The 19877-nt window shown below is 44.8% G+C and overlaps 1 protein-coding gene across 5 annotated transcripts in view; it reads right to left on the bottom strand.

The window, feature by feature from the left end:
- LOC144608138 (rap1 GTPase-activating protein 1-like) overlaps positions 1–19877 on the bottom strand; it is a 396852-nt gene that overhangs the window by 280507 nt on the left and 96468 nt on the right. Inside the window, exon 1 of one of the 5 annotated variants that reach the window (XM_078425542.1) lies at positions 12118–12240. The exons of 3 other annotated variants lie outside the window; for them this stretch is intronic. Coding sequence is in view for 1 of the 2 variants with exons in the window: in XM_078425530.1 (XP_078281656.1) it covers positions 12118–12161 (44 nt within the window). In the remaining variant the exon portion in view is untranslated. Of the gene's footprint in view, positions 1–12117; positions 12241–19877 lie in introns of those variants that run through there. One more of the 5 variants, XM_078425530.1, reaches the window with a different exon arrangement.

Below are 19877 nucleotides of genomic sequence, written 5' to 3' on the forward strand. Positions count from 1 at the left end.
ACCGAGGTACAGTGCAAAGCTTTTGTTGTATGGTAACCAGACAACACATGATTACAATCGAGCCATCCACAGTGTACAGATCAGTTAAACTTGGCATCATGTTTGACACAGGCCTTAGGTTCCTCCGTTGTACTGTTCTAGGTTCTATTTCATTTCCTCTTAACCTTCTTTAACATTTACTTCTGCGGGAATCTGAGAAGGTAGATAGGCTTTAGTTTGAAATCTGAATTAAAACAGAGCACCTCTGACCACACAGCACTTGAGTCGAACGGGTGTCAAGGGTTTTGGGGAGAAGGCAGGAAAATGAGATTAGGAGGCAGAGATCAGCCATGATTGAATGGCAGAGTGGATTCGATGGGCCGAATGGTCTAATTCTACTCCTATAACTTGTGAGCACTCTGGCAGCACGGGCAGCAGTCTAGGTTATATGTAGAAACTACTATTACTGGTTTACGAGACACAAAATGCTGGAGTAACAATGGGTTTGGCAGCATCTCTGGAGAACATATATAGGTGATTTTGCTTCAGGTCGAGACCCTTTTTCAGATCTAGATTAAGTGCTTGAACAATGAGGCTCCATCCCACAACCTCCCTACTCCAGAAGGAGCTGTGAACTAATTGAGGTTGAATTTGTACCTGTGTTGGAGGGATTATTTCATCCGCCTTTTCCTCAAATGAAACAGAACATTGGCTTCCTGACGGTTAATCTAGTGAACACTATCACAAGTAACACCATCACAAGTAACCTACAAACCTCCACGTCTTTGAGATGTGAGAGGAAACCAGAGCACCCGGAGAAAACCCACGCAGTCACAGGGAGAAAGTACAAACTCCGTACAGACAGCACCCGTAGTCAGGATCGAGCCCTGGCCTCTGGCGCTGTAAGGCAGCAACTCTACCGCTGTGCCATAGTGCCAGGGCCATATTGTGGATGGATAAGGCGTCATAAACAGTACAAGCTCTTTAGGTGCTGTTTTTAGTTGCCTGTGTTCTTATAGACCTTAGACAATAGGTGCAGGAGGAGGCCATTCGGCCCTTCAAGCCAGCACCGCCATTCAATGTGATCATGGCTGATCATTCTTAATCAGTACCCCGTTCCTGCCTTCTCCCCATACCACCTGACTCCGCTATCCTTAAGAGCTCTATCCAGCTCTCTCTTGAATGCATTCAGAGAATTGGCCTCCACTGCCTTCTGAGGCAGAGAATTCCACAGATTCACAACTCTCTGACTGAAAAGGTTTTTCCTCATCTCAGTTCTAAATGGCCTACACCTTATTCTTAAACTGTGGCCCCTTGTTCTGGACTCCCCCAACATTGGGAACATGTTTCCTGCCTCTAACGTGTCCAACCCCTTAATAATCTTAAACGTTTCGATAAGATCTCCTCTCATCCTTCTAAATTCCAGTGTATACAAGCCTAGTCGCTCCAGTCTTTCAACATATGATAGTCCCGCCATTCCGGGAATTAACCTAGTAAACCTACGCTGCACGCTCTCAATAGCAAGAATATCCTTCCTCAAATTTGGAGATCAAAACTGCACACAGTACTCCAAGTGTGGTCTCACTAGGGCCCTGTACAACTGCAGAAGGACCTCTTTGCTCCAATACTCAACTCCTCTTGTTATGAAGGCCAACATTCCATTGGCTTTCTTCACTGCCTGCTGTACCTGCATGCTTCCTTTCAGTGACTGATGCACTAGGACACCCATATCTCGTTGTACCTCCCCTGTTCCTAACTTGACACCATTCAGATAATACTCTGCCTTCCTATTCTTACCACCAAAGTGGATAACCTCACACTTATCCACATTAAACTGCATCTGCCATGCATCCGCCCACTCACACAACCTGTCCAAGTCACCCTGCAACCTCATAGCATCTTCCTCACAGTTCACACTACCACCCAGCTTTGTATCATCTGCAAATTTGCTAATGGTACTTTTAATCCCTTCATCCAAGTCATTAATGTATATTGTAAATAGCTGCGGTCCCAGCACCGAGATTTGCGGTACCCCACTAGTCACTGCCTGCCATTCTGAAAGGGACCCATTTATCCCCACTCTTTGCTTTCTGTCTGTCAACCAATTTTCTATCCATGTCAGTACCCTACCTCCAATACCATGTGCTTTAATTTTGCCCATTAATCTCCTATGTGGAACCTTGTCAAAGGCTTTCTGAAAGTCAAGGTACACCACATCCACCGGCTCTCCCCTCAAAGAATTCCAGAAGATTAGTCAAGCATGATTTCCCCTTCGTAATTCCATGCTGACTTGGAACAATCCTGTTACTACTATCCAAATGCTCCGCAATTTCGTCTTTTATAATTGACTCCAGCATCTTCCCCACCACTGATGTCAGACTAACTGGTTTTCCATTTCCCGTTTTCTCTCTCCCTCCTTTCTTAAAAAGTGGGACAACATTAGCTACCCTCCAATCCACAGGAACTGATCCTGAATCTATAGAACATTGGAAAATGATCACCAATGCGTTCACAATTTCTAGCGCCACCTCCTTAAGTACCCTGGGATGCAGACCATCAGGCCCTGGGGATTTATCAGCCTTCAGTCCCATCAGTCTACCCAACACCATTTCCTGCCTAATGTGGATTTCCTTCAGTTCCTCCGCCACCCTAGGATCTCTGGCCACTAGAACATCTGGGAGATTGCTTGTATCTTCCTTAGTGAAGACAGATCCAAAGTACCGGTTCAACTCGTCTGCCATTTCCTTGTTTCCCATAATAAATTCCCCCGCTTCTGTCTTCAAGGGACCCACATTTGCCTTGACAATTTTTTTCCTCTTTACATACCTAAAAAAGCTTTTACTATCCTCCTTTATATTATTGACTAGTCGACCTTCGTACCTCATCTTTTCTCCCTGTATTGCCTTTTAATTATCTTCCATTGCTCTTTAAAAGAGTCCCAATCCTCTGGCTTCCCACTCTTCTTTGCTTTGTTGCTTTGTTCTTCATATTTAAATCATGTTGCATTCAGTCTAATTCTGTGAAAACTGATTATAACTATCTTTTTTTGCAAAGAAAATATATTGTCAGTGCGTACTTTATGAATATATTTACATATGTACATATGACAGAACTGTTCCCAGGCTATGAGTTGTGCTAGATTGATATATTTGTACTCATAAATTTAAAAAAAATGTTTTACAGTCAAGTATAAAAATGTCTTTACTTTGACCTAGAAATTGTAGAAAGATTATATAAATTAATCTAGTTTACAGGGTAACAGTTAAATGTGATTTATGTCAGGAGTTCTAGCTGTAGGGTAAAATATTCCTCATGCTATTTAGCAACTTAAATTAGAAACATAGAAACATAGAAAATATGTGCAGGAGGAGGCCGTTCGGCTCTTCGAGCCAGCACCGCCATTCATTGTGATCATGGCTGATCGTCCCCAATCAATAACCAGTGCCTGCCTTCTCCCCATATCCCTTGATTCCACTAGCCCCTAGAGCTCTATCTAACTCTCTCTTAAATCCATCCAGTGATTTGGCCTCCACTGCCCTCTACAAATTCCACAAATTCACAACTTTCTGGGTGAAAAAGTTTTTTCTCACCTCAGTTTTAAATGGCCTCCCCTTTATTCTAAGACTGGTTCTGGACTCGCCCAACATTGGGAACATTTTTCCTGCATCTAGCTTGTCCAGTCCTTTTATAATTTTATGTTTCTATAAGATCCCCTCTCATCCTTCTAAACTCCAGTGAATACAAGCCTTGTCTTTTCAATCTTTCCTCATATGTCAGTCCCGCCATCCCAGGGATCAATCTCGTGAACCTACGCTGCACTGCCTCAATTACAAGGATGCCCTTCCTCAAATTAGGAGACCAAAATTGTACACAATACTCCAGATGTGGTCTTACCAGGGCCCTATACAACTGCAGAAGAACCTCTTTACACCTAAACTGAAATCCTCTTGTTATGAAGGCCAACATTCCATTAGCTTTCTTCACTGCCTGCTGTACCTGCACACAAACTTTCAGTGACTGATGTACAAGGACACCCAGGTCTCGCTGCACCTCCCCCTTATCTATTCTAACTCCATTGAGATAATAATCTGCCTCCTTGTTTTTGCCGCCAAAATGGATAACCTCACATTTATCTATATTATACTGCATCTGCCACGCATCTACCCACACACTCAACCTGTCCAGGTCACCCTGCAACCTCCAACATCCTCTTCACAGTTTACACTGCCACCCAGCTTTGTGTCATCCGTAAACTTGCTAGTGTTGCTTCTAATTCCCTCTTCCAAATCATTAATATATATGGTAAACAGTTGCGGCCCCAACACCGAGCCTTGCGGCACTCCACTCGCCACTGCCTGCCATTCTGAAAAGGACCCGTTTACTCCTACTCTTTGCTTCGTCTGCCAACCAATTTTCTATCCATGTCAACACCCTACCCCCAATACCATGTGCTCTAATTTTAGTCTCCAATCTCCCGTGCGGGACCTTATCAAAGACTTTCTGAAAGTCTAGATACACTACATCCACTGGCTCCCCTTCATCCATTTTACTTGTCACATCCTGAAGATTAGTCAAGCATGATTTCCCTTTCATAAATCCATGCTGACTTGGACTTATCCTTTTGCTGCTATCCAAATGCACCGTCATTACCTCTTTAATAATTGACTCCAGCATCTTTCCCAAAACCGAAGTCAGGCTAACTGGTCTGTAATTCCCCGTTTTCTCTCTCGCTCCTTTCTTGAAAAGTGGGATAAGATTAGCTATCCTCCAATCCACGGGAACTGAACCTGAATCTATTGAACATTGGAAAATGATCACCAATGCGTCCACTATTTCTAGAGCTACCTCCCTGAGGACCCTGGGATGCAGACCATCAGGCCCAGGGGATTTATCATCCTTCAGTCCCATTAGTCTACCCAATACTATTTCTCGCCTAATGAAAATTTCTTTCAGTTCTTCTACCCCCCAGATCCTCTGTCCTCCAATACATCTGGGAGATTGTTTGTGTCTTCCTTAGTAAAGACAGATCCGAAGTACCTGTTCAACTCTTCTGCCATTTCCTTGTTACCCATAATAATTTCACCCGTGTCTGCCTTCAAAGGGACCCACATTTGACTTTGCTACTCTTTTTCTCTTAACATATCTAAATAAGTTTTTACTGTCCTTCTTTATATTCTTGGCCAGCTTCCCCTCGTACTTCATCTTTTCAGCCTGTATTGCCCGTTTTGTTACCTTCTGTTGTCTTATGAAAGTTTCCCAATCCTCTGGCTTCCATTGCTGTGTTATACATCTTTTCTTTTAGTTTTATTCCATCCCTAACATCCCTTGTCAGCCACAGTTGCCTCCTACTCCCCTTAGAATCTTTCTTCCTTTTTGGAATGAAATTATCCTGCCTTTTCCGGATTATGCCCAGAAATTCCATCCCTAACATCCTAGCAGGCTGTTTCACCGTCAATCCTGCTAGGATCCCTTTCCAGTCTACCTTGCCCAGCTCCTCTCTCATGCCTTCATAGTCCCCTTTGTTCAACTGCAACACTGGCACTTCCGATTTAACCTTTTCCTTCTCAAATTGCAGATTAAAACTAATCATATTATGATCACTATCTCCAAACGGTTCCTTTACCTCGAGTTCTCTTATCAAATCTGGTTCGTTAGACAACACTAAATCCAGAATTGCCTTTTCTCTCGTAGGCTCCAGTACAAGGTGCTCTAAGAATCCATCTCGGAGGCACTCTACAAACTCTCTTTCTTGGGGTCCAGAACCAACCTGATTTTCCCAGTCTATCTGCATATTGAAATCCCCCATCACCACAGTGGCATTACCTTTCTTATATGCCAGTTTTAACTCCTGCTGCATCTTACACTCTACATCCGGGCTACTATTCGGGGGTCTGTAGATAACACCAATTAGTGTCTTCTTGCCTTTACAATTCCTCAACTCAATCCACAGTGACTCTACCTCGTCAGTCCCTATGTCTTCCCCTCGCAAGGGACTGAATTTCATCCCTCACCAGCAGAGCTACCCCACCGCCTCTGCCCACCTGCCTGTCCTTCCTATAGGATGTATAACCCTGAACATTAAGTTCCCAGGCCCGATCCTCCTGCAGCCACGTCTCTGTAATCCCCACAATGTTATATCTACCAACCTCTAACTGAGCCTCAAGCTCATCTACTTTACTTCTTATACTTCGCGCATTCATATACAATACTTTAAATTCCTTACTCATCTCACCCTTCACATCGATCCCTATTGCACCTGGCCATTCTCTCCTATCCCTTTGTGAGCTTTCTTTCCCGTTAATTCTGGGGTCATTAACTATCCCTTTACTCTCTTTCCCTTTAACTCCATCCTCGACTATCCCATTTGACACCCCCCCCCCTTATTTAGTTTAAAACCACCCGTGTCGCAGTGGCAAACCTGCCTGCCAGAATGCTGGTCCTCCACCTGTTAAGGTGCAATCCGTCCCTTTTGTACAATTAGAGTTGTTTATGAGTTTGCAAACAGAATATTCTTTCTCTTATCAATGAAGTTATTTGATACTTAATATTTCACCCAGAGGGTTGTGAATCTCTGGAATTCTCTGCCACAGAAGGCAGTGGAGCCTAATTTACTGGATGTATTCAAGAGAGAGTTGGATATAGCTCATGGGGCTAGTGGAATCAAGGGATATGGGGAGAAGGCAGGCACTGGTTATTGATTGGGGACGATCAGCCATGATCACAATGAATGGCGGTGCTGGCTCAAAGGGCCGAATGGCCTCCTTCTGCACCTATTTTCTATGTTTCTATGTTTCTAATATGAAGAACAAAACTCTTTATTGATGAGTCTTGAGCGTTGATGAATGCAGATACGATAGAGGTGTTTAAGAGGCTTTCAGATAGGCACATGGATATGCAGGGTATCACAAAACGCAGGAGTAACTCAGCGGGTCTGGCAGCATCTCTGGAGAGAAGGAATGGGTGACGTTTCGGATCGAGACCCTTCTTCAGACTGATGTCAGAGGGGGCGGGACAAAGAAAGGATATAGGTGGAGACAGGAAGACTAGGAGAACTGGGAAGGGGGAGGGGACGAGAGGGAAAGAAGAATTATCTAAAGTTAGAGAAGCCAATGTTCATACCGCTGGGCTGTAAGCTGCCCAAGCGAAATATGAGGTGCTGTTCCTCCAATTCGCGGTGGGCCTCACTGTGACACTGGAGGAGGCCCATGACAGAAAGGTTAGACTGGGAGTGGGAGGGGGAGTTGAAGTGCTCAACCACCGGGAGATCAGGTTGGTTAAGACGGACTGAGCGAAGGTGTTGAGCAAAACAATCGCCGAGCCTGCATTTGGTCTCGCCGATGTAGAGAAATTGACATCTGGAACAATGGATACAATAGATGAGGTTGGAGGAGGTGCAGGTGAACCTCTGCCTCACCTGGAAAAACTGGGTCCCTGGATGGAGTCGAGGAGGGAGGTAAAGGGACAGGTGGGATCCCTTTGGAGGTGACGGAAATGTTGGAGGATAATTTGTTGGATACGCTGGCTGATAGGGTGGAAGGTGAGGACAAGTGGGACTCTGTCCTTGTTACGAATGGGGGGAGGGGGAGCAAGAGCGGAGCTGCGGGATATAGAGGCAGAGTGAGAGCCCTAGTGAGAGGCACTGTGCCCTAGTGAGAGCCTCATCTATAATGGAAGATTAGACTGGAGGGCATAGCTTTAAGGTGAGAGGGGCAAAGTTTAAAACAGATATGTGGCACAACTGTTTTAAACAGAGAGTTAAATGGGTTTCTGGAAGCATTGCCATGGGCGGAGGTGGAAGCAGATACGATAGTGGTATTTGTTAGGCTTTTGGATAGGTACATGGATATGCTGGGAATACAGGGATATGGATCATGTGCAGGCAGAGGAGATTAGTTTAACGTAGCATCGTGTTCAACACAGATGTTCTATGTAGTATGTGCTATGTTCTCTTTTCTGATCTTTAATCTTTGATTGGTTTTCTCACCAGCCCAAGGCAATGATGCAGTTTGGGGCTCCTTCCAGGAATTTCTTTGATGCATTCACAGGCATGAACACTCAACTTCACACTCTCTCTGCTCGGATAGGTGCTGCCAAAATGTATCTGGCACCCTGCCTGCAGATGCTGCCTGACCTTGGCTCTTGGTTAGCACAAGTGTCCGAGGTATGGGGAGAAGGCTGGAGAATGGGGTAAGGAGGGAGAGATAGATCAGCCATGATTGTATGGCGGAGTAGTCTTGATGGGCCGAATGGCCTAATTCCACTCCTATCACTTATGACCTTATGTCCTGCCGAGTATTTCTGGCGTTGTCTGTTTTCATTTTGCATTGTGCAGTCAGAGTGCCAAAGATTGTAAGGGTGAGCTTTGGGTCACAGCACAGGAACTAGGTTAGTGGCAGGCAGCAAGTTATCTATACAGACTGCTGACAAAGCTGTGCGTTCCTCTGGAGTCTTCAGCTGCTCTCCGTATATGGCCTATACGGGCGGCCTCCTTGTACATAAATGCCCATTTCCGTCAGTAAATCTCGGTCTTTGTCCCATTTTACCCGAGACATTTTTCATTTTGATCTGTGGTAGGAACGGGGTCAATTGAGAACCCTCTCCATTTGCAGTTTGTTACCTCAGTATGGGATGGGAAGAAAAACAAAAGGCCAAAGTGCAATTTGTTTATTTTCACGATCCAGTGGCGTTGGCCTGAAGGAGATTATATAAGACAATTGGCTGGGATGACAATCAGGAATAGCTGAAGATGGACACAAAATGCTGGAGTAACTCAGCGGGACAGGCCGCATCTTTAGAAAGAAGGAATGGGTGACGCTTTGGGTCGAGACCCTTCTTCAGACTGACTATCAGTAATAGCCGAAGAACAGTTCTTGTCCAGCCTTGGAATAGCAATGCCCAAAGTAATACAGGTCATGAAAAATAACCAGATACCACATCAATATCATTGTGTTTTTTCTGTGAGACCAAGTTGTGCACAAATTGTATGCTGCATTTACTTTTTAAAAAACCATAATTGGCCACAAAGCACATTGGGATAACCTGAAAGGGATGTATTGGTGCTTTAGAAATGCACGTTGTGCCAAGCACTCACTGAGACTATCCAAAAGCATCTCTCAAGTCAATGGTTCCAATAAGGACAATAGGGTGGCACCATGGCACAGCGGTAGAGTTACAGCGACAGAGACCCGGGTTCTGACAACGGTTGCTGTCTGTACGGAGTTTGTACGTTTTCTACGTGACCGCGTGGGTTTTCCCCCGGATGCTCCGATTTCCTCCCACATTCCAAAGACATGCAGGTTTGTAGGTTAACATAAGAAGCTGGAGTAACTCAGCAGGTCAGACAGCATCTCCGGAGAAAATGAGCAAGTGACGTTTCAGGTCGAGACCCTTCTTCAGACTGAGAGTCGGGGGAAAGGGAAACGAGAGATGTAGACGCCGATGTGGAGAGATGTAGAACATCTGTCTGAGCTGCTGAGTTACTCCAGCATTTTGTGTCTATCTTCAGTTTAAACCAGCATCTGCAGTTCCTTCCTACAGGTTTGGAGGTCAATTGGCAACGGTAAAGATTGTAAATTGTCTCTAACGTGTAGGATAATGCCTGTGTACAGGGATCGCTGGTCAGTGCGGATTCAGTGGGCCGAAGGACCTGTTTCCACGCTGTATCTCTAAACTAAACTAAACTAAAGGTGCAAGTGCATGAGGCTACTATCCTGCAGGATTGTAAACAGTGCATTCTAATTTGGAAATGTAACTCCAGTCCTTCATCGCTGCTGGGATCCTGGAATCCCTAGCCCAGTGTGGACACAGCTTCACCAGAAGGATGGCAACAACCCAAGCGGGTGGCTCACCCCACCTTCTCAAGGGCAATTGGGAATGGGCCATCAAATGGGCATTACTGGCCACACCAAAATCCACAAATAAACAAAGAAAAACAAAATCTTTCTTTTTAATTGACCAAGGCCATACTCCAGGTGTTCATATGACCCAACACTAAAGAAAACATTTTATTTAAAAAACTGCACTAAATAGTTGTGACTAATAATGTTTTGCTCCCGATTTGATGCCAATTTCCATGGCTAATTCCACCTGCTGTAAATTTTATGACTTAAGACCAGCGGGTCACTTTGCCTTTTATTAAGCAGCTCCATCAGGTCACAGGAGCCCGGTTGAGACCAGAATTGTATATTTTTTAATAGGTACAGAGTGCTCTGCCAACTGCAGTTTTTTTTTTTTTACAGGGAGTACCTATGCAGTGAACGAGAGTGGGAACCAAGGTGTCAGAGAAGATGATCAGGGGGGGGGGTCTATTTTGGGCTCTGACCTGCCTCCACAATAAGGTAGAAGGGTCCCCACCTGAAACAATGCCGATCCATTCCCTCCACTGATGCTGCCTGATCTGTTAATTCCCCTCCAGCACTTTGTGTTTTGTTCAAGGTTACCATTTCACGTTATGAGGGCATAGCCTTTGACAAGCAAGAGAGGTGGTTGTGTCAGTTGTACAGGGCCCTGGTGAGACCACACCTGGAGTATTGTGTGCAATTTTGGTCTCCTAATTTGAGGAAGGACATTCTTGCTATTGAGAGAGTGCAGCGTAGGTTCACCAGGTTAATTCCCGGGATGGCGGGACTGACATACGATGAAAAAATGGGTCGACTGGGCTTGTATTCACTGGAATTTAGAAGGATGAGAGGGGATCTTATAGAAGCATATAAAATTCTTAAAGGATTGGACAGGCTAGATGCAGGAAAAAGGTTCCCGATGTTGGGGGAGTCCAGAACCAGGGACACAGTTTAAGAATAAGGGCTTGGCCATTTAGGACTGAGATGAGGAAAAACCTTTTCACCCAGAGTTGTGAATCTGTGGAATTCTCTGCCACAGAAGGCAATGGAGGCCAATTCATTGGATGTTTTCAAGAGAGAGGTAGACATAGCTCTTTGGGCGAAAGGAATCAAGGGATATGGGGAGAAAGCAGGAACGGGCTACTGATTTTGGGTGATCAGCCATGATCATATTGAATGGTGGTGCTGGCTCGAAGGGCTGAATGGCCTACATCTGCACCTATTTTCTATTTTTCTATGTTTCTGTGACAATGAGTGGGCCAGTTGGCACCTTGGACATGTACCTTTCCCAGTGTTCACTCTGAAAATGTAAAGAAGCTACCAGAGGAAGACATTGTCTTGTGTTAGAAAAACAAAGTGCCTGAAGAATTCAAGAGTGTTTAATTGTCATATGTACCACCAATAGAACAATGATATTCTTACATGCAACAGCTTACAGGGCCGTAAACACAATACACACAGATAATGTACAACCATGCACAACCACACTCATGATACACACTTACACACACACTTAGGCACACAGGAACTATTTCTCACACATAAGCATATATTCCCGTGCAAGAATCATTCATTCTGGTTAGTTCTTTTCCACCAGCTCTGTCCTGACAGCTGCACCAAATGGTAGTATTAATAAAAGGGCATTGATTTGGTGGCTTTGGTTGGTGATTTATTCAGACGCAAGGAAGTGCAGATGGCGTTTTACAAGAAAAGATACGAAGTGCCGGAGTAACTCAGCGGGTCAGGTCTCGAGGTGCTACCTGACCCATTGAGTCACTCCAGCACTTTGTGTCTTTTTTTGCTGATTTTGCTGATCATTTAGCACCTCAATGATCCCCAGATTTAACTGAACAAAACTGTTGCTGGGTATAAAGTTGTTGCCAACTGACAAACACTTAGCTAAAATGCAATTATCTTGATAATAGTGTTTTGCTTCACTCAACAAATTTCGGTCTAATTTTGCGAACTGATGCCTAATTGTTGTTATAAATCTATTAAGCAGTTTATTCCAGAATGTTTCAACTGCAGACTCTGCATCAACATTAAATTGGTGCATGCAAGACATCTCACATGTGAGCAAAACTAAACTCCAGTAACAAAATCAAAATTTAAAATGCCAAAATTAATTCCTGGAAGGGTTTCAAAACCATCTCCCAAACAACTGAACTGCGACCAAAGACGCGGGTTCTAAAACGGACATCTAAAGCGATTTGACTGTGTATTTTACAAGATCCAGCATCGGGGTTTAGTCAGCAGCACTTCATGGATGGCTATTTGTTGTTATGGTTTCACCACTCACCCTCCGTACGCTCCAAAAGTGAAGCTTCTTTTCCTCCGCTCCATCTTCTCTCCCCCTGCTAAAAGATTCCTCGCGGCGGGTCGACAGGGGAGGTACTTGGCCCCTCAGGGGACAGCAGCGAGTGAGTTTATTCCACACTGCCTGCTTCCTCAAGAAATAACTGCTGCCATTCAGGCAGAAAGGAGAAGTTCAAAGCTATATTTCCTGTATCTCATGGCAACAACCACACTCCTGTCAACCAGAACTTCTCAGTGTAAACTGCCAACAATCAGCATCTTTCGGTGGATTTAACGAAGAAAAAAAAAAATTGGCTCATAACGCTGATTGTCAATTATCATCTGGACTCATACACGATGCAAAACCTCTCCAATTCTAATAGATCGCCTACATCAATTTGCTAAAATAAAAGCAATTGTATGATTTATGTTGTGCCGGGGACTGTATGTCTATTCATCATCAGGAGGGAAAATGTGCATGACAATTAGGTAATTAAATCAGAGATAGTTGAAGATAGAAGCAGCCTTGTTTTAAGTCCAACAGGAATGTTACACGTGCTTCTCTTCACTCAAAAAAAATCACATATCGTTCTAACCTCATATTTTTAAAGTGCGAGAGCAGACACAGTCTGCTTTGTTGGGAGGGGAATGTACAGTATATTCTCAATGCCATCCTTTGTCTAGTCCCTGTGAGAGTGTAAAGCTGAGAACGCTTTGTGCAAAGTCAGCTGCACCAGGCACTAGTTAGCAATCCCCGAAAGGGTAAGGTCTGTCAGCGTTAGCGAGGTGACTAAATTCAGCTTTCACTCAAGTGCGGTAAACCTGCGGTCCCCCTACCAAAGTCTGTGCAATGAAGCCCCTGTGCCTTTGAGCCATTTTTACATGCGTTTTACCCACTGCGCACATGTGCAGATCCAGCTCTTTTGTCGTGTGACGAGATCCCCAGATATTTCATTTGCAGATCAAACAGTTCCACAGACAAAGACAATGACGACTGACGTCACCAGTCTGGGCTCTCCCATGATCCCTGGGGAAGTCTAGGTGTAATGAGAGTGATGTGCTTTGAATGAGAAACAAGGGCAAGGCCTGCCCTTGATTTTACTTGCAGGGTGAGGTTGCGGGGCACCCTCGAGCTTGTGGTGACCTCGCAAAGAGCAAAGGGACATGCAGCGTGGAAACAGGCTCTTCGGCCCAACTTGCCCACACCGACCAACATGCCCCATGCACACTAGTCACACCTGTCTGCTTTTGGCCCATATACCTCTAAACCCATCCTATCCATGTACCTGTCCAAATGTTTCTTAAACGTGGCGATAGTACCTGCCTCACCTACCTCCTCTGACAGCTCATTCCATACACCTACCACCCTTTTGTGTAAAAATGGTACCCCTCAGATTCCCATTAAATCTTTCCCCCATCACCTTAAACTGATGCCCTCTGATTCTCGATTTCCTTACTCTGGGCAAAACACTGTGAGGTTACCCAATCTATTCCTCTCATGATTTTGTACACTTCAATAAGATTACCCCTCATCCTCCTGTGCTCCAAGGAATAAAGCCTTAGCCTACTCAACCTCACCCTATAACTCAGTCCCACAAGTCCTGGCAGCATCCAGGTGAATCTTCTCTGAACCCTGTCAAGCATGTCTGCTTTAAGTTGGTTATTAATCTCTCTGGAGGTCCATTAGATTTATAAAGTGATAAACCGTGGAAAAAGGCCATTAAGCCCAACCCCTCCATGGTGAACAATTGATTAACTTAGCTGGTTCTACACCTGATACATATCTCTCCGAACCTTTGCTCTGCATGTACCTGCACAGGTGTCTTACAAATGTTTTTATAGTACATGCCTCTAAAAACATATTCTTCTGAACCTGTCCTATACATGTACCTGTCTAAAACTTCATGGAGTACATGTCCAGTCTGCATTGCTGGTGCTGAAGTGCAAATGGTCGGGAGTTTCAAGTTCCTAAGTGTAAATTTTACCAACAATTTCCAACCACATTGATGATATGGTCAAGAAAGCACGCCAATGCCTCCACACAACGCTCGGCTCCTGGACCGGCCCTTAGTACGTCTTTGGAGTGCAGGAGGAAACCGGAGCACCCGGAGAAAACCCACGTGGTCACAGGGAGAACATACAAACTCCATACGGACAGCATCTGCAGTCAGGATCGAACCCGGGTCCCTGGGGCTGCAAGGCAGCAACTCCACCACTGCACCACCTTGCCGAGCCTATTACCTCTACCGCGGACAGCGCCCGTGTACAACGTGCGGCTTAGGAAATGGTGGCCTTCCCTTCTGTACCCCAGCAGTTTTCCCTAAGCGTTGCATGTGCCTGCACTCCAGGGAACCTCAGCAAAAAACATTAGGTCCTGGCTATAATTTATTTTAAAGATAATTGAGAGTGAGAGAGTCCATTTCAGAGAAAGCATTTGAACAAAAAGTAAAGATACAAGGAACAAATGCTGGTTTACAAAGAAAGACACAATGCGCTGGACTCTCTCAGCAGGTCAGGCAGCATCTCTGGAGCACGAGGATAGGCAACATTTTGGGTCGAGACACCTCTTCAGACTAATGGTAATAGGAAGGAAGAAAGCTGTAAGAGAGGTGGGAGCGGGTCAAAGCATGGTAAGTGATAGGTGGATACATATGAGGATGATTTTTATTTGCAGATGGGTGGACAAAGGGCATTTAGAGTCATAGAGAGTCATACAGTCATTCAGCGGGGAAATTGGCCCTTCGGCCCAACTTGCCCACACCGACCAACATATCCTACTGCCATCAGTCCGAAGAAGTTTCCCGACCCAAAATGCTGCTTACCACATTCTCCAGAGCTGCTGCTTGACCTGCTGAGCTACTCCAGTGCATTGTGCCTTTCTTTGTAAACCAACATCTGTTCCTTGCATCGCTATTTTTTGTTCAAATCCTTTCTCTGAAATGGACTCCCACTCTCATCTACACTCGTCCCACATGCCAGCGATTAGCCCATATTCATCTAAACCTGTCCTGTCCATGTACCTGTCTAATTGTTTCTTATTGCTGATGTGGGAAGAAGCACAAAGGCTGTGAGATAAGAAGAGAAGAGGAGCGAATTGTGAAGCCAGAAGGATATAGGTGGACGGAGATGGGGGGAAAGGAAAAGTGGAGCAGGATAGCATGCATCTGGGTGGGGCACGAAAGGACTTGAACACATTTTTTTCATTTGAAACAGTACATAATATTTCCTTAATTGCAGGCAACCAACAAATCAATTTATCTTATTTGATTCAAGTAAGTTTGTTTTTAATCATTCATTGAAGAAAGAAAGAGAAAAACGTTGGACATGGGATATAAAAATAGAAAATGCTGGAAACACTCAGCAGGTCAGGCAGTGTCTGTGAAGACAGAAACAGAGTTAATGTTTCTTTGACCAGGACCTCTCTTCAGAACCAAGAGTTGGCAATCAAATATGTCATTGTCCTTTCATTAAAAGTTCACATTTCCATTAACTGGGTGTGAGGATAATAAATGTTTTGTTTCTACAATCCAAATTAAATCAGCATCAATTTGTATGTATTCAATTGTGTATTGATGAAAGGTCACACAGATGGAAATTCTGTCCCGGTTTCTCTCTCCACCGATGCTGCCTGACCTGCTGAGTGTTTTCAACAAAATAATTTTGCACAGCATTCAGCAAACAGAAATGGAACTGTTCCGTCTGTCCCTTGAGATACTGCTTTACTACAAGGGCCAAGGAGGACACAACTGACACAGAATTGGTTAATTGGCCTCTGAAAATTGCCCCTAATGTGGAGGGAGTGGATGTGAAATTGAATGCAAAATGTAATCTATTTACAAATTTTCTCACTTCAAATGTCTTATCAACTATGGGGAAAAGAAACTGCAAGTGCTAGAATCTTGAGCACAACACAAAGTGCTGGTGGAAGTCAGCGGGTTAGGCAGCGTCTGTGGAGGGAATGGACAAACGACGTTTCGAGTCAGGACCCTTCTGCAGACTGATGGACTCTTGGACACCTCATACCTACCCCTTGACTATGACTCCGTCTGTCTGAAGAAGAGTCCCGACCTGAAAATTTGTCTGTCCATTCTCTCCGCAGATGCTGCCTGAGCCACTGAGTTCCTCCAGCACTTTGTGTGCTACTGGAAAGAAGCAGCTTTTGTGTTGTGATATTGTAGGGACTACTTTGTTGTATCACAAGGACTACTTTGTTTGCCTGTGTAGTAACGTATATAAGGGAATGAGGTGATTAGGTGGCCACTCTGGTTCCAGGTGGCCACGGAATAAACAGCCTGGAGTTAAGCTCCAGCATTATAACCTTTTACACACGTGTACTTGTGGTCCGTCCAGGGTCATAACAAAGGTACAACAGATACCGGACCACGAAGTACAACATGTTAAACCTGGTTGTCCCTGGTTCCACCTCGCATCCACCAACCCCGGTCACACCTCTCCCTCTCCCACCTTTATACTGGCTATCTTGCAGTTACACTCAGTGCTGATACAAGGTGTCGACCTGAAACTTCAAACATCCCTCTCCATCCACAGATTCTGCCCGGCCCTTTGCCTCCCTCCAGCATTTTGTTATTTGCTGCAGATTCCAGCACCTGCAATCTCTTTTGCCTACATGGTTAAATTGAATCTTGTCTGGTCACAACTAGAAATTTGCACCCAGTTTTGATCATCACAATTCAGAAGGGAGTGGGGGTTGGAGAGGAGAGGTGGAAGAGGTGTACTAAAATGGTTGCATGGTCGTGGAATGTCACCTAAAGGTTAGACTGGAGCAAAGGGTTGTCCTGTTTGGAGCTACAAAGGTTCTGAGGGGATTTGATGGAGGCGTGCAGGTTTGTACAGGATCAGTAGAGGAATGCTATTTCCATGCTTCAAGGATTCGGAGACAGAGCTTTAAAATCACCAACATTACAGGCCTGATGAAAGGTAAAACTATTTCTACAGCTCAAAAACCAGACGGCTGGAGTCATGGGGGAACGGCTGGGATGTGGGAGGGGGGGGGGGGACAAAGGAGGACCTGGCGTGGGAGGACGGCAGTGAGGGGGGAAGGGGGGGAGACCAAAGATGGACATGGGGGAAAAGGGGGGGAGAAATAAAGAAGGATCTGGTCCAGGATACTTTGTAACTTTGTCAGTGCCCTTTATGTGGCGACTGTTTGCATACCTTGGGCATGCAAGCAAATAATTTTTGCTGTGATTTGTCACATGTGACAATAAAGTATTAATTTAACATCGTTCCACTTCCAAACATTTACATACTTTGCAATAATTTATTTTACTTTATTTTCTTTTTTCGTTCGGTTTAATTTGCAGCGTGCCAAAAATCAATTTCATTTCTGGGCATAAACCTGACACAAATTTGTGGAAATCTGTGACACACGTTCATAGTGAAATACAGAACTAAAAAAAAAACCCAGACGACTGTTTCTTGTAAACTCAAGATGAGCTATAATCCACAAGCTTTTTGCCATTTCCTTTTCTCTAGTCTCACCAAACTCCTGTCCTCGGGTTTTTCGGCCCGTCATGAACTTCTGCGACAATAAAGGCAAGAAAACGCAGGTGACTTCACCACTAACTTGATCCGAATGAGCTCAGCACTTTACAGCTATTATTATAAATATAATGCAACATTTTAACCTGCTCATTGGTATTTTGGGTTGCTTTCTCCTTCTACTCATGTTGCCTGAGTTTCCTCATTCAGTTTCAATTTTAATGTTGTTTGAATTTGTCCACCAGTTGACTCCAGTATTTTGTTTTACAGCTTCACAAAGAGAAGTGTTTAAACCATCTTTCTGTTTACTGTCTAGTTCTGAAGCTCAGACTATCCAAAGAGAGACGCAAAAAGCTGGAGTAGCTCAACGGGATAGGCAGAATCTCTGGAGAGAAAGAATGGGTGACATTTCGGGTCGAGACCCTTCTTCAGACTGTTTGGGGATAAGGGAAACGAGAGAGAGAGAGAGAGAGAGAGAGACAATGATGTGGAGAGATAAAGAACGATGAATGGAAGATATGCAAAAAAAGTAACAACGATGATGGAAACAGGCCATCGTTAGCTGTTTGTCGGGTGAAAACGAGAAGCTGGTGCGACTTGGGTGGGGATCTAAATCCAATCCAAAGATCACAGGGACTCAAAGTCCCCCCACAAAAAAAACGCTGAGAATCTAACACTGAAATGTGGAAACTGCTTTCCTCTCTGCTCAAACCGAAACCCTCGGCAAATATCAAAGAAAGCCCAAACTGTCCGTGCTTATCACCATTTGTGCAGACGCCTAATGAGGTTCCTGCACATTGTTTTCCGGGACCAATTTAAATCTCCCCCCTAGAAAATTGTGCTACTCAGAAGGAGGTAACGGCTTCCAGTCCAGTTGCTGGAAGCCCTGTGATCACTGAACCATGGTCTTCAGATCATAAAATATACCCAGATATGTTTACTGCTGTAATAATATATGATGACTGAAGTCTGGTACAGCAAAAAATACCAAAGGAATTGATAGTAGTCAGTCCATTGAAGATAATTCAATGAGTTTCAAAGGTAAGTTCCAATGCACCAATATGACAGTATTACACCCCCCCCCCCTCTCTTTACCTTCCTCCCTACCCTGGTGTGCACACATTTCTCTCACCATCTCCCACCTTCCCGCTCACCCTGCTCCTTTCCCCTCTTCCGAACATTCATCTCCCATCCCCGTTCCTCCCTTCTGTTATTTCACCCCTTTCTCCTCCCACTGTCACCTCCCTCCCTCCCTCCCTCCCTCCCTCCCTCCCTCCCTCCCTCCCTCCCTCCCTCCCTCCCTCCCTCCCTCCCTCCCTCCCTCCCTCCCTCCCTTCTTCACATCTCACTCCTCTCTTCATCTGACACCCTTTTGTCTCCTTTTCACCTTCAACCTTTGTCACTTACTCCACCCGTGTTAATCAGCCCCCACCCTCCACCCATTACTTGTACAAAACACAAAGTGTTGGAGTAATTCAGTGGGTCGTTAATATATATTGTAAATAACTGGGGTCCCAGCACCGAGCCTTGCAGCACCCCACTAATCACTGCCTGCCATTCTAAAAATGATTTGTTAATTCCTAATCTTTGCTTCCTGTCTGCCAATCAGTTCTCTATCCATGTCAATACCCTACCCCCATACCATGTGCTCTAATTTTGCACACTAATCTCTTGTGTGGGACTTTGTCAAAGGCTTTTTGAATGTCCAGATACACCACATCTACTGGCTCTCCCTTATCCATTCTACTTGTTACATCCTCAAATAATCCCAGAAGATTAGTCAAGCTTCATGCTGACTTTGACCAATCCTGTCACTGCTTTTCCAAATGTGCTGCCATAACATCTTTAATAATCGACTCAAGCATCTTCCCCGCGACCGATGTAAGGCTAACTGGTCTATAATTCCCCGTTTTCTCTCTCCCACCTTTCTTAAAAAGTGCAGTTACAATGGCTACCCTCCAGTCCACAGGAACTGATCCAGAGTCGAGAGAACATTGGAAAATGATCACCAGTGCATCCACGATTTCTAGAGCCACCTCCTTGAGTAATCTGGGATGCAGACCATCAGGCCCTGGGGATTTATCTGCCTTCAGTCCCAACAGTTTACCTAACACCATTTCCTGACTAAGTTTATCTAACACCATTTCCTGATCTTCAGGAAGCGATGGCCTCAAAAGACCAGCAAATGTCATTAAATAACCACACCACTCTGGCCACACCCTCGCCTCGCTGCTACCATCAGGATGAAGGGCAGGAGCCTGA

The sequence above is a fragment of the Rhinoraja longicauda genome, chromosome 30 (genome assembly GCF_053455715.1).
Source record: "Rhinoraja longicauda isolate Sanriku21f chromosome 30, sRhiLon1.1, whole genome shotgun sequence".
In the NCBI taxonomy this organism is placed as follows: Eukaryota; Metazoa; Chordata; class Chondrichthyes; order Rajiformes; family Arhynchobatidae; genus Rhinoraja; species Rhinoraja longicauda.